The sequence below is a fragment of the Mobula hypostoma genome, chromosome 6, assembly GCF_963921235.1.
Source record: "Mobula hypostoma chromosome 6, sMobHyp1.1, whole genome shotgun sequence".
Lineage (NCBI taxonomy): Eukaryota > Metazoa > Chordata > Chondrichthyes > Myliobatiformes > Myliobatidae > Mobula > Mobula hypostoma.
Window position 1 is genome coordinate 95,058,725 of NC_086102.1, and position 14,892 is coordinate 95,073,616.

Genomic DNA, 14,892 nt, shown 5'->3' on the forward strand with positions numbered 1-14,892 from the left:
ACCTCCAGTGATTTTCAGCACACTGAATTAGGCATATACATGGTGAGGGAAGAGTTGTAAAAAGATTGGGAACAAACCAGAAACTTCACAAGACTCAAAAAAGTTGCTGGTGAACGCAGCAGGCCAGGCAGTATCTCTATGAAGAGGTACAGTCGACGTTTCAGGCTGAGACCCTTCATCAGGACTAACTGAAAGAAGAGCTAGTAAGAGATTTGAAAGTAGGAGGGGGAGGGTGAGATCTGAAATGATGGGAGAAGACAGGAAGGGTCTAAACCTGCTTCCTAAGGCATGCAGAAATCTAGGGTGTAGAGCTTGAAAGAGAAATTTAAAATAACCAACCTGATCTCTTTCCTCGGCATTGTAGATCTTTGGAAATTTCGGTGTATTCTGCCCCTCCTGAGCAATTCCTCTTTCTTCCAAATACGACTGCCACTTAGTCTCAAAATAAAACCAACTTTCTTGATATTCTAAGGAAAGAGACATATCTCAATATAGCCATTCTCTCAAGCAATCTGCATTAGCTATTAAAGTATTTTTCTTGCCAGTACCATCAGATTCACAAGCTTCTTCACTTTGAGGATATCTTCAAGATGCAGTGTTTCAAGAAGGCGGTATTCATCATTAAGGGCATTCCTATCTGGAGCATACCTTTTTCTCATTACTGCTATTGGGGAGGGGGGACAGAGGCCTGAATACCCATAACTCGGCAGATTTAGGAGCAGCTTCCTTCCCAGTGCCATCAGATTTCTGAATGGCCCATGAAAATTACCTCATTATTCCTTTTTTTTCCCACTATTTACTTATGTAATTAATAGATTTGTTTCTTTTCACTCTACTGCTGCTACAAAGCAACAGATTTCACAAAATATGTCAGTGATAATAAAACTGATTCTGATTCTTGGCCTCTACTAAAGTTGGATAACCACATAAGGCTTCTTTTGAACCCATCTTCTCCCTCCCATCAGGCAGTAGATACAAAATCTTGAGAACGTATACCAGCAGGATTAAGGACAGTGTCTATCCTGCTGTTATCAGACATTTGAACAGACCCATACATGATAAACATAAACTCTTGATCTCTCAGCCTACCTTGTCATGGTCCTTGCACTTTATTTGTCTATCTGCACTCCACTTTCTCTGTAACCATAACATTATTCTGCATTCTTTTTTAACTGCTTCGATGTACTTAACTATGGAATGATTTGTCTGGAAGGCAAGGAACCAGGAGACTTTCATTGCGTTTTGGTGCATGAACCACTGTCCAATTCTCAAAGATCACTGCTTAGTGTTTGCACCACTGGAAACACTCTTGCCTTTTCACTTTCAGTGACACAACTGGTCTGAAGGTGAGTGGGAAAAACATAGTCAAAGTTGGAAGTATTGTGGGCAGATTAGGGATGGCTGATGATCAGCAGGGATGGTAGCTCTCTTCTCCTCCACACTTGTTACCTTCTCTCCAGGGTAGTCTAGTATTTTCCAACCTTCTTCACACAGTGTCAACCTGTGGATCAGCTGTCACTGTCCCCTTCACATCTTGGTTCTCATGTAAACTCTTGCAAGTTTTGTATTCTGGGCCCAAAACTATGAAGGCAAGTCTGTCATACACTTTGTTCATCAGCCTGTCCACCTGTGTTTCCTTTGTCTTCCCACTGACCTGGATGATCTCTTTGTATGAATACCTTACAGCTGTCATTTCACTAACCCCACCTTGCACTCTTTCCTCCTATTATCCCTGACCTGTGTATTGTGAAATTTTGACCTCAGTTATTTTCCCCTCATTCTGCCTGCCCTTCATTCTAATGAGTTTGCAAACCTTGGTTTATTTAACCTGTTCTTCCAGAATCACCTCATTCTCACTAACCCTGACCCCGTCCTCTTTCTAGTCTTCAGAGCTCCATCTCAGGATCCAATGTTGTCAGAATGCAGTTTGCACCTTCTCCCTGTCACATGTGCCAGTTTCTGCCAGGTGCACTGGTTTGCTCTCACATCCAAAGGCATGCAGGTTAATTTGCCATTGTAAATTGCCCCGAATGTGGGTGGGTGACAGGAGAATAGGGGACAATTGATAGGTATGAGAGAAAGGGTAGGGGCAATGAGACTGATGGGATTGTTTTGAGCACCCTCGTTGATGATGTTATCAAAAAACATGAGAGAAGGAAAGCTCCTGTTTGGGCATCCACTGCTGGGCATGATGTCCTCGAGAAAGATGGAAAACTTAGTGGTATGGTGTTAGAGGACAACTTTTTCCTCAGTGTCCGCAAAACAGAGCTTTCATTGACTTCAGGAAGATGGGTGGACCCCGGTCGCTGTTAATGGTGTTGAGGTGGAGATGGTTAAGAGCTTCGAATTCCCAGGTGAAAATATCATTAACTATTTGTCCTGGTCCAACCGTCTGGGTGCTATGGCCAAGAAAGCACGCCAGCACCCGTTTTCCTTTTGTCATACCTCGCTGTACCCATGTAAGGAGTAGAATGATCTGTCTGGATATGCAAACAAAAGTTTTTCGCTGTATTTATCCCCATGTGAATAATGATGATGATACTAATTATGAAATATTTACCATACTGCCAACCCACAATTCATCTCTCGCACACCCCAGCCAAGAGTTACCTGCCATGTGGCGAATAGTCTTCCTGCAGTACGTCTCGGCCGCATTGAGAACCTTCAACATCTCCCGCCCCCACTCCACCACTGGCTTGCGCTGGACAGCATAGGACGCAAACAGAGCTGTGCACAGTGATCCCAGGAATCCTGGTTGGAGAGGGAGAGAAGATGGGAACATGCAGCCCAACACTGATTCATTGGTAAATTTCCAAAGGGGAAATGGGGTGAGGCTGAGGGCTAGCTTTAGAACCAAAGTCCAGGTCTATCACAACTGGCCCTGGAGTACAGCAAGTGTGAGAGTTGGGCTGTGCTCCATTCTACAGAAGTAATTCTGTACACATGAAAATTGTAAGGAAACAGGAGAAAACTGCTGTGAGGGTAATTGATTATGGAGTAATTTTGCACTGAAATAAATTTTTTTCCTTAGTCCAGGTGAAAGGTCTTGACCCGAGATATTGTCTATCCAGTTCCCTGCACAGATGCTACCTGACCCAGAGTTTATCCAGAATCTTTTGTATTGCCACTTATTCCTTTACACTCTTCCTATGTGAATCCCATATTTCATTCTTCCCCTGTCCCCTAGATTCTACCACTAACCTACAGGGGGCAAATACAATTGCCAAATAATCCATGGAGAAAACAGGTTGAAGGTGAAAAAGGAAATCAGCAAAAGCGGTGAGGGGACATGGTTTTTATTCCAGCTGCAGATCAGGGTCTCACTGCCTTGCCCTTGGGTCCAACACTCCAGCTATTTGGGCAGATAGGTGGAGACTGGGGTGTGGAGTGAGTGCAGCACTGTCAGGGTGCTCCACAGCCACAGCCACAGCCACGACAGGGGCCAGGCTCAATGTGCAGGACAGCCTGTCTCCGTCGGAATCCTTGTACTAAAGTAAAACTTTCACCGTATGAAGTGGATGTGAAAGATGCTATGTGGTAGATGTTCAGAGGGTGAAACATTATTGAAATGAAAAGCTTCCATTTCTCTCTACAGATGCTGTCTGATCTGAAACGTTAACTCTGTTCCTCTCTCTACAGATGCTGTCTGATCTGAAACATTACTGTTCCTCTCTCTACAGATGCTGTCTGATCTGAAATGTTACTGTTTCTCTCTCTACAGACGCTGTCTGATCTGAAATGTTACTGTTTCTCTCTCTACAGGCACTGTCTGATCTGAAACGTTAACTCTGTTCCTCTCTCTACAGATGCTGTCTGATCTGAAACATTACTGTTTCTCTCTCTACAGATGCTGTCTGATCTGAAATGTTACTGTTTCTCTCTCTACAGACGCTGTCTGATCTGAAATGTTACTGTTTCTCTCTCTACAGACGCTGTCTGATCTGAAATGTTACTGTTTCTCTCTCTACAGACGCTGTCTGATCTGAAATGTTACTGTTTCTGTCTCTACAGATGCTGTCTGATCTGAAATGTTACTGTTTCTCTCTACAAACGCTGTCTGATCTGAAATGTTACTGTTTCTCTCTCTACAGACGCTGTCTGATCTGAAATGTTACTGTTTCTCTCTCTACAGATGCTGTCTGATCTGAAATGTTAACTGTTTCTCTCTCTACAGACGCTGTCTGATCTGAAACATTACTGTTTCTCTCTACAGACGCTGTCTGATCTGAAACGTTACTGTTTCTCTCTCTACAGACGCTGTCTGATCTGAAACGTTACTGTTTCTCTCTCTACAGGCGCTGTCTGATCTGAGGAATGTTCCCAGCATTGTCTGGTTTTATCTCAGACCTCCAATATTTGTGTATCTTTTTTGTACTTCTGTAACCATGGTCTCAAATATATTTCTCAAATGCTTTACATTTGTCAACTGTCAAGTAACTGGAATGGTTTACCTTCAAGGCCATTGGAAGAAGCTTCAGAAGTAATTATTCAAAGGACAATCTTTTTTTGAGGAAAGTGCAGGGGAGTAGAGGAAATTAAATCTGTTGTATTGGGTATGTGCCTGTCCAACTCCAGGCCACAGTCCTGCCCGGCTGCCCACTCCTACATCTCTGACCTAGCTGTGCACTGATGCCCTATAGTGACATTGGAGACTTGTGTGGAGACAAAGAAAAGACCAGAGTTGACCACACAAGTAGACTGTGCCTCAGGGTCCAGTCCTCATCTACCCCAAGTCCCCAGAACCCATTTGACACTGATATAAAACCCCTGCTGACACCTGGTCTTGGGGCAGCCCAAAATTAGGTCCCTCCTGACACCAGTCCTGGACTGGCCCAAAAATCTGCCACTTAATTGGGAAATGTATGAAAATCATTTCAAAGACTCGCACTTGGACAATGCCTTTCCCTTCCTTGGAATCTCCCATTGTATGAAGTATTTCTGAAAGGAAAACCAAAACCAAAACTGCAGATGTTGGCAATCTAAAATGCTGAGCAGGTCTGGCAGCATCAGTGTTAATGTGTCAGGTTGAGGAGCCTTTGTTGTGACTCTGTTTCTCTTCCCATGGACACAGCCTGGCCAGTTGAGTATTTCAAACACATTTGAAGGGCAGACAGCATTATAGTGTTGAAACTTTAAACAGAGTAAGGCTCAGGAAACAGAAAGCAACAATGATCACTGTTTGGCTTTCTGCAGGGTGGGTGTTAAACAGTAGCCCAGGTCATCAGGGAATGTTCCCTTGTCCCTGAGATCTTTCAGGTTCAGCTGAGAGCACACATTGTTTCTCCTGAAAGAGAGTACATCTCTCCCTCAGTACTGGTGTACAATATCTACCTCTATCATCCATCCCTGGAACAAATAGAGTGATCCACAAATCTGTAAATGTTAAAATGTTCTCTGTATGTTCGTGGAAAAGCCGTGGTGGGAAAGGAGTTTGAAAATGTTCAATAGCAAGCAGCATTATTTCATCAATTCAAGACTCCTTTGCTTGTGTCTTCAGAAACAGCTCTATTTCTGACTTTATTATCTCCATTTTTCCCTTTCAGGGTTCTTTTGAAGACCCTGACCTGGAGTTACACGCTGATTACGGTTCTTTGCGGGAATGGGACCTGCTCTCGGGGTTTTTACGACTGGCTGTTATTCGGCACACCAAAGACTCGGCCTAAGAGTTTCACTCACCTTCAGAAGTCTGAGATTTCATAGCTCTGGAGAGGCGGGGGAGGATCGGAGGTCAGTGTCCGGGCAAGAGCTCAGTGTGCTGTGGGAGTCAGAAGATCTAAGGCTGTGTGCTCGGAGACCTGAGATCTTTGGACACAGAGCTCAGAAAAAGCGATGCAACAGACTTTTAACCAGCGAGTTGTTTGTCATGTCCCCCCTCTTGCTGTGAAACGGACACACCTCTTTCTCCCTTATTAGGGAAAGAGAGAGCCTGTGGTATGTCAAATACCAGGTGAATGAGTGGTCTTTGGAGTACTGCAAGTCTGTGTCTTTGCTGCACACTGGAGTGCTCAGTGGTGGCAGTGCTTTTTGCCAGTGGGGGGAGGGGGATCGTTGCTTGCTGCCGCTTATGTGCAGGAGGGAGGCAAGCTGGTGGTGGGGGGGGGGACTTTGGGGTTCTAACATTTAACTGTCGTTCATTCTTTGGAGGCACTCTTCTGTTTTTCATGGATGGTTGTGAAGAAAAACATTTCAAGATATATATTGTATACATTTCTGACATTAAATGTACCTTTGAAACCTTTGAATTCATTTGCTTTCAAATGCTTCAAGATGTCAGACTGACCAATTGGGAACAATAACACAGATAATAAATGGAAGGGAACAGATGGAGACAGAGGTAGAGAAGACAGTCAGATTCTTCTTTCCAGTGTAGAAATGTCAAGGATGCACATTTAACACAAAGGTGGTGGTGGGGGTGAGGCTGAAAGGAGATGTGCAGGGCACATTCTTTTATTTAACACAAAGGTGGTGGGTGGGGGGGTTAAAGTAGATAGATGCATGAATATGCAGGGGGGAAGAGGGAAATGGATCACGTATGGGTAGGAGAGATTTGGTTTAACTTGACATGTACAGCACAGACATTGTGGGCCCAAGGACCCCCCTGTATGGTACTCCTCTACGTCCCAGGTTAGCTTCCTGGCTGAACTAATAACATGGTGCACTGAAATTACCAGAATCAGAATCACTTTATGTGAAACATCCCAGAATTGATTGTGGTTTGGTGCCAAGCATAAAACACAAGGCAATACCATGACAGACAACACAACAGCAACCAACAATTTACAAGACGATGGAGCAAACAGCCATGAGCATTCAAGAGTTAGCAGAATGGTCACATGTACAAATGTCAATTATTTAACTTTAATAAATGTGAACATATGCACAAACTCTAATTACCAACAGAACAAGGAGAGCAGGAAAGACCATTTAATGGATGTTGTGCAGGGTATTACACCTGAGTGAGTTCTGTTGAGAAGCTGTATAGTTACAGAAAAGAAGCTTTGTAAATGATGTGTAGTCCTGGTTGTGACGGACTTGCAACTTCTCCCTGATGGCAATTTGCTGAATAGGTGACTGCTGGGGTCACCTGTTTGAGGAACCTGCAGTAATTTTTTTTCATCTCTTTGGCAATGAACAGGTGATTTGGTATCAGCATCTGACAGCCAAAAATCATCTCCTGAGTGGACCATTGGCTGCTACGGGGACTTGGAGAGGGAGATGCCGGTGGGAAACCAAATGGTGACAGAGATGGTCATAACACTGTCAATGATGGCTGAGTAAAAATTCATCAGGACACAGCCTGAGATGTTAAGTTTCCTAAACTGGGGTAGGAAGAACAATCTCTGCTGGGCTTTCCTAGTGATGAGCGTAAAGTGTTTGTCCCACTTCAATGTACTGGTAAAGGAATTTGAATGACTCGACCAGTCCCAGCCTGACCATTAATTTCCAAGGAGAACAGGTAGGGAGTTGTTAGTGGAAATCAGCTCTCATTTCCACTGTTTTAATCGTATTAAGCTCCAAGTTGTTACGAGCACACCACGCTACAATATGGTCTACCTCTCTGATAGCAGGTCACAGTTTATTAAAGATGTCATGTCATCTGCACACCTTAGGATTTTAATAGATTTGTTTGTGGAGGTACAGTCATTTGTGTAAAGTGAGGACAGGAGGGGTGAAAGAACAGAGCACTGGGAGAGCTTGTGTTTACAGACATTGAATCAGGCAAGTTGGAGCCCAGCCTTACATACTGCTTTTTCCAGTCAGGAAGTTAGTAATCCACTGGCAGATGATGTAGGGTACAGCTGGCTGGGTTAGCTTGCTGTAGAGCAACTCTGAAGTAATAGTGTTGAAGGCAGAAACAAGATCCTCACAAGGGTGTTCAGGGAGTCCAAATATTGAAGAATACAATGAAGGCATGAGTTATCTGCATCCTCAACTGAGCGATTTGCTCTATAAACAAACTGCAGCAGGTCAAGAAGAGGATCAAATGTGAAAAGGTTTTGATAACTACTAAAGGCAGAGTGACTGGCCTATATCATTAAATCCAGTGAGCTTGTCTTTCTTGGGAACTGGAATGATTGTAGCAACTTCAAAGCAGCCTAGAAGCATGCATAATTGCAGGGAGGAGTTAACTATCTCAGTGAAGACAGTTGCTAATTAATCCACAGTGCCTTAGAGTACCAGGTGACACAGCATCAGGGCCTGCACTTTCCCTAATGTTCTGTTTTCCAAATAGTTTCTGAATATCTTCTTGCTGCACAGGAAGTATAGGGTGGGATGGGGAATGGGCAAGTTAGGGGAGGCTGAAGAAGGTGAATGGGGCTGGGCTGGTGACATTGGAGTGGTTGTGAAAGGGAGGGAGTAGGGGCTCAACATTTCAGGATTGGAGGAAGTGAGAACATAAAAATGTTGATTATCCTTATGAAACTAATTGGCCAATGTAGAGGGGGGGGGGGGAGACTTGGGAGCACTTCTGTTTGAAGTTGATAAGAATTTGCAGGGAACTCCAGCTGTCCGGCTATTGTTGTTGAGATGTATATCTCTTGTCAATCCTTGTAAATGGCTTTCAATCCTGAAGCTGGCTTTGCTAATGCCACTTTCAGAGCTTTATTAAACTGATATTTTCCAGAGCTATATTCCTCTCAGTTTCCAGATGTGTAGGCATGAACCTTTGCAAATCTGAGATTCCACAACTCCTTGGTGAGCCACGGCTTCTCATTGTGATCCTTTTAGGAAGACACAATTCTTCACAGAAGATGTAGGGTGTTGCAGCATCAGCATATTCATCTGTACTGCTACACCAGGCTCCCATCGCCTTCCACATGTAAAATAGGAAATACTCAGACTTCTATTCCTTCATTTAAAAGGCAATGAAAGCCAGACTCGGCCATTTGCTGACAGATCTCAAATGCTTCAAAAGCCACAACTATCTTATAGATGTTTCTTACTGCTTCAAATTACAAACTACAAAGATTAGCCCTATACTTAACCAATTAGGAACTTTAATCTTCAGCAGTTTGGTGTTTGGAGACAACAGCTGCTTGTACCAATTAACCATAGCTCAGGTTTCAATATATCCTGAAGCAGGCTTTGCAGGCACAGTTCATGTCTAATTAACAGTGAGCACCTGGTTCTAACCAAACACTACAGGCTGGTTTCAATCACCTCGTGTGGAATAAACAACCCAACTCAATTCAGCAGGTCCTTTTCTTGTGAACATATGTGGCCTATCAACCATCACCTTGGTCTGGTGACAGCATCTTAGAATTAATGGGTTGACCTGGGTTGAGACTAATTCTATTTGTCAGCTTTTGTCAGTGCAAAGCTTCAAGTGACCAGTATTGGGAATTTAGGGCAGTGGTGACTGCCGGGACAAACTATGATGTGTGTACCAGGTGGTTTTATCAATAGCTCTCTGTGTGGAAATCCTGAACCTTTAAAACTGACCACCTAAAATAACTCATCTTTGACATCAAGACACAATCTGCTGGGGATGGGAGGATGCCAGCTTAAAGAGGAGGAGGAATGAGACAGGAGTCCGAGCTGATTGGTGGGCTCAGTAGGGGTGTAAGATACTGGAACATCAGCTATAATGAAATGACGGAGCAGTTTCGATGGGCCAAATAGCCTACGTCTTTTCCTGTCTAATGAAGGAGATGGATAGTGGAGTTGGGAGACATTGGAAGGTGGATGACAGATGAAAGGGAGGGGGAAGGGGGAATGGGAGGGAGAGGGGAAAAGGAAGGGGAAAGGAGGGGGCAGAGGGGGAAAGGGAGGGAGAGGAGGGCAAGGGGGAAATGGGAGGGGCAGGAGGGGAGGGAGATGGGAGGGGGAGGAAGGGGAAGGGAGAGGGGGAGGAGGGGAAGGGAGAGAGGGAGGAGGGGGAAGGGAGAGGGGGAGGAGGGGGACGGGAGAGGGGGAGGAGGGAGAGGGGGAGGAGGGGGAAGGGAGAGGGAGAGGAAGGGAGGGGGAAGGGGAAAGGGATGGGCAAGAGAGGGGAGGGAGGGGGGAGGAAGGGGTGAGGAGGAGAAGAGAGGGGAGAGGGGGAGGGGGGAAGGGGGAGAGGGGGAGGGGGAGAAGAGGGGGAGGGGAGGGGGAGAAGGGGAGGAGGGGAAAGGGAGGGGGGAAGAGGGGGGAGGGGGAAGGGAGGGGGAGGGGGAAGGAAGAGGGGGGAGGGGGAAGGGAGGGGGAGAGGAGGAGGAGGAGGGGGAGGGGAGGAGGAGGGGGAGGAGAGGAGGAGGGGGAGGAGAGGGGGAGGGGAGGAGGAGGGGGAGGGGAGGAGGAGGGGGAGGGGAGGGGAGGTGGGGAGGGGAGGGGGAGGAGAAGGGGGAAAGGGGGGAAGGAGGAGAGGAGGGGGGAAGGGGAAAGGGAGGAGGAAGTGGGGAAAGGGAGGGGAAGGGGAATGGAGAGGAGGGGGAAGGGGAAAGGGAGGGGGAAGGGAGGAGGGGGAAGGGAGGAGGGGGAGGGGAGGAGGAGGAGGAGGGGAGGAGGGGGAGGGGGGAGGGGAGGGGGGAGGGGAGGAGGGAGAGGGGGGGAGGGGGAGGGGAGGAGGGGGAGAGGGGGAGGGGAGGAGGGGGAGGGGAGGAGGGGGAGGGGAGGAGAAGGAGGAGGGGGGAGGGGGGAGGGGAGGGAGGGGAGGGGGGAGGGGGGAGGGGAGGAGAGGGGGGGAGGGGAGGAGGGGGAGGGGAGGGGGGAGGGGAGGAGGGGGAGGGGAGAGGGAGGGGGAGGGGAGAGGGAGGGGGAGGGGAGGGGGGTGGAGGGGAGGAGGGGGAGGGGAGGGGGTGGGGGGGTGGAGGGGAGGAGGGGGAGGGGAGGGGGTGGAGGGGAGGAGGGGGAGGGGAGGGGTGGAGGGGGAGGGGAGGGGGGTGGAGGGGAGGGGAGGGGGTGGAGGGGAGGAGGGGGAGGGGGGAGGGGGGAGGAGGGGGAGGGGGGAGGGGGGAGGGGGGAGGAGGGGGAGGGGGGAGGGGGAGGAGGGGGAGGGGGGAGGGGGAGGAGGGGGAGGGGGGAGGGGGAGGAGGGGGAGGGGGGAGGGGGAGGGGGGGGGGGGGGGGGAGGAGGGGGTGGGGAGGAGGGGGAGGGGGGGTGGGGGAGGGGGGAGGGGGGGAGGAGGGGGGAGGGGGGGAGGAGGGGGAGGGGAAGGTGAGGAGGGGGAGGGGAAGGGGGAGGAGGGGGAGGGGGGGAGGGGGAGGGGGGGGAGGGGGAGGGGGGGGGGAGGGGAGGGGGAGGGGAGGGGGAGGAGGGGGGGGGGGGGGAGGGGAGGGGGGAGGAGGGGGAGAGGAAGGGGAGGAGGGGGAGGGGAGGGGGGAGGAGGGGGAGGGGAGGAGGGGGAGGGGAAGGGGAGGAGGAGAAAGGGAGGGGAGGGGGAAAGGGATGGGGAGGGAAAGGGGGAAGGAGGAGGGAAAGGGGGAAGGGGAGGGGGAAAGGGATGGGGAGGGAAAGGGGGAAGGAGGAGGGAAGGGGAGGGGGGAGGGGAGGGGGGAGGGAGGGGAGGGGAGGGGGAGGAGGGGGAGGGGAGGGGGAGGAGGGGAGAGGGGAGGGGGAGGGGAGGAGGGGAGAGGGGAGGGGGAGGGGAGGAGGGGGAGGGGAGGAGGAGGGGGAGGGGGGAGGGGAGGAGGGGGAGGGGAGGAGGGGGAGGGGAGGGGGAGGGGAGGGGGAGGAGGAAGGGGGAAGGAGGAGGGGGAGGGGGAAGGAGGAGGGGAAGGGAGGGGAGGGGAGGAGGTGGAAGGGAGGGGGAGGGGAGGAGGGGGAAGGGGGAAAAGGTGTGGGAGAGGAGGGGGATGGGGAGAGGGGAGGAGGGGGAGCGGGGAGGGGGGAGAAGGGGGAGGGGAAGAGGAGGGAGAGGGGGAAATGGAGGGGGAGAAGAGGGGGAAGGGGAGGAGGGGAAAGGGAGGGGGAGGAGAAGGGGAAAGGGAGGGGGAGGATGGGGAAAGGGAAGGGGAAAGGGAGGGGGAAGGGGGAAAGGGAGGGGGAAAGGGGGGAAAGGGAGGGGGAAGGAGGGGAGGAGGGGGAAGGTGGAAAGGGAGGGGGAAGTGGGGAAAGGGGGAAAGGGAGGGGAAGGGGGAATGGAGAGGAGGTGGGAGGGGGAAAGGGGAAGGGGAAAGGGAGGGGAGGAGGGGGAAAGGGAGGGGGAGGGGAGGAGGGGGAAAGGGAGGGGGAGGGGGAAGGGAGGGAGGGAGGGAGGGGGAAGGGGGAAGGGAGGGGGGAAGGGGGAAAGGGAGGGGAGGAGGGGGAAAGGGAGGGGAGGAGGGGGAAAGGGAGGGGGAGGGGAGGAGGAGGGAAAGGGAGGGGGAAGAAGGAGAGGAGGGGGAAGGGGGAAGGAGGAGGGGAAGAGGGAAAGGGGGAAATGGAGGGGAAGGAGAGCGGAGGAGGGGGAAGGGGAAGGTAGGGGGAGAGGGGTCTGGGGAAGTGGGGAGGAGGAGGGTGGAGGAGGAAAGGTAAATGAGAAGTAGAGAAAGTGGAAGGTGAATGTGGGGAGAGCTGCTGGAGAGAGATAAGCAGGCCCTTGGGCTGGATTCTGGTAACTAATGAGGATTCTTGGCAGTGAGGAAGAGGGATCTTGGATTAGATCACACTTGGAGGATGTGTTAATTTCTGGTCACCTGATCATAGCAAGGATGTGGAAGTTTTAGAAAGGGTGCAGAGGATATTTACCAGGTTGCTACCTGGATTAGGGAGCATGTTTTATGAAGACAGGTTGAGTGAGCTGGGGCGTTTCTCTTTGGAGTAAAGAAGAATGAGTGGTGACTTGATAGAGCTGTACAAGATGATGAGAGGCAAAGATAGAGTGGATAGCTAGAGAATTTCTACCATGGTGGAAATGGCTAATACGAGGGGACAATTTTAAAATGATTGGAGAAAAGTAAAGCAGAGATGTCAGAGGTAGGTTTTTACAGAGCTCTGCTAGGTGTCTTAATACAGTACATTAGGGAGATTTAAGAGACCTTAAGATAGGCACATGGATGAAAGAAAAATGGAAGGCTATGCAGGAGGGAAAGATTAGATTGATGTTACTGTTGTTTGAAAGGTGGGCACAATATCCTAGGCTGGAGGGCTTGTTCTGTCCTATGTCCATGTTTTAAGATAGGTGAGATAGGAACCAATACAGGAGGGGTGAATGGAAATTAGATTCAGAACCAGATGGGAAAGGGGTGGATTGGATATGCATTGGTAAAAACCTGTGGGTGAGCTATATGTGTAAATGGTGGATGAAAACTTTTTCTTCATCTTCAGTCTCCTTTCCTTCTTCAATGTCTGGAGAGTGTGGTCACTTTCTGATCATCCATCCCTCTCTAGGTTTAGATCCTCCTACATCTCCTACAGAAACAGTTTTTACTATGTGGTGTGCCTGCAATTGGACTTGGAGACGGCCTTCAATATAGTGTGTTACTGAGAACTTAGATGGCAGGGTAACATACTACTGTGGATTAAGGATTGAGTAAGATGTGTGTGTTGGAGTCTGAGAGACATGGAGCGTCATAAGGAGCCGGGAGCCGTGTTGGACTCTAGCTGATTACAATTTTTCCTCAATGCTGAGGATCTCGTGCAATATGACAATCATGGTCTTCCATCTGTCATTAATCTGCCTGTGGGAAAATGCCCTCATGCTGTTGTTCTTACTCTTTTCTCTATCCATGACCATGGCCGTCCTTGGCAAATTTTTCTGCAGAAGTGGTTTGCCATTGCCTTCTTTACAAGACGGATGACCCCAGCCATTATCAATACTCTTCAGAGATTGTCTGCCTGGCGTCAGTGGTTGCATAACCAGGACTTGTGATATGCACCAGCTGCTCATGTGACTGTCCATCACCTGCTTCCATGTCTTCAAGTGACCTGATTGTGGGGCTAAGTAGGTGCTACACCTTGCCCAAAGGTGACCTGCAGGCTGGCAGAGGGAAGGAGTGCCTTGCAACTCCTTTGGTAGAGACATGTTCCCATTCCAGCACCCAGTGTATTATATACATTTGTCAACAATAGAGGGCAATGGGAAAGATTCATAGGGATAAGTACAGTGAATGGACAAGGGCACGGCTAATGGAAATGTATATGGATTTTAAAAAGCTGGGGTTTTTATTTAAGTGGTGAGAGATTGAAATCTGGAGACACAAGGTACTGCATTCGTTGGGATCTGGAGCAAAAGGAGAAGCTCCTGCTGGAGGAACTCACTGGGTTTGGCAGCATCTGTGCAGGGAAAGGGACCTCAGTCCAAGAAGCTTCATCTCCACTGAAAGAGGAGAGGGAACATGGCCAGCATAAAATGCTGGAGGGAAGGGATGGGATAAAAGCTACCAAGTGCTAGGTGGATCTAGGTTAGGAGGATTTTGGTTGTCAGATGGAGTCAGGTAGGGGAAACGGTGACAGAGCCTGGGGGGTGATACAGTAAGTGAAGGTGACAAACATCTGTACATGATGGAACCTAAGAAAAGAGGAAGATGGAGGATAGAATAAAAGTAAGAAGGTGGGAGAGCAGATGGGAACAGTGGAGATTGAAATATGTTGGTATTCAGAGAGATCTGGGTGTCCTCTGAAAGTTAATTGCAGCTTACTAAAGCTTGAGTTAGGCTGCATCTGCGGTATTGCATTCAGTTCTAATTGCCCCTTGATTTGAAGAGGAGGCAAAAGAGGTTTACGAGGATACTGCCTGGATTAGAGGGCATGTCCGAGAAGGGGAGGTTGGACAAACCTGAGTTGTTTTTCTCTGCACCAAGCAGAGGTTAAGGGGAGACCTGGTCAAAGTTGAGTAAGATTGTGTGGGGCATAGACAGCCAGTGTCTTTTTCCTTGTGTTGAAATGTCTAATACTAGAGGGCATGCATTTAAGGAGAAGGGGGGAAACTGCAAAGACGTGTGGGGCAAGTTTTTTTTTACACAGAGACCGGTACATGCCTGAAGTGGTAGA

At 49.4% G+C, this 14,892-nt stretch overlaps 1 protein-coding gene across 1 annotated transcript in view; it reads right to left on the bottom strand.

Annotated features, from left to right (window-relative positions):
- adprhl1 (ADP-ribosylhydrolase like 1) overlaps positions 1 to 14,892 on the bottom strand; it is a 65,833-nt gene that overhangs the window by 25,027 nt on the left and 25,914 nt on the right. Inside the window, exons 4-5 of the mRNA XM_063051257.1 lie at positions 2,611 to 2,751; positions 340 to 467 (exon numbers count right to left, since the gene is read on the bottom strand). Of these exons, the coding sequence (XP_062907327.1) occupies positions 340 to 467; positions 2,611 to 2,751 (269 nt within the window). The remainder of the gene's footprint in view (positions 1 to 339; positions 468 to 2,610; positions 2,752 to 14,892) is intronic.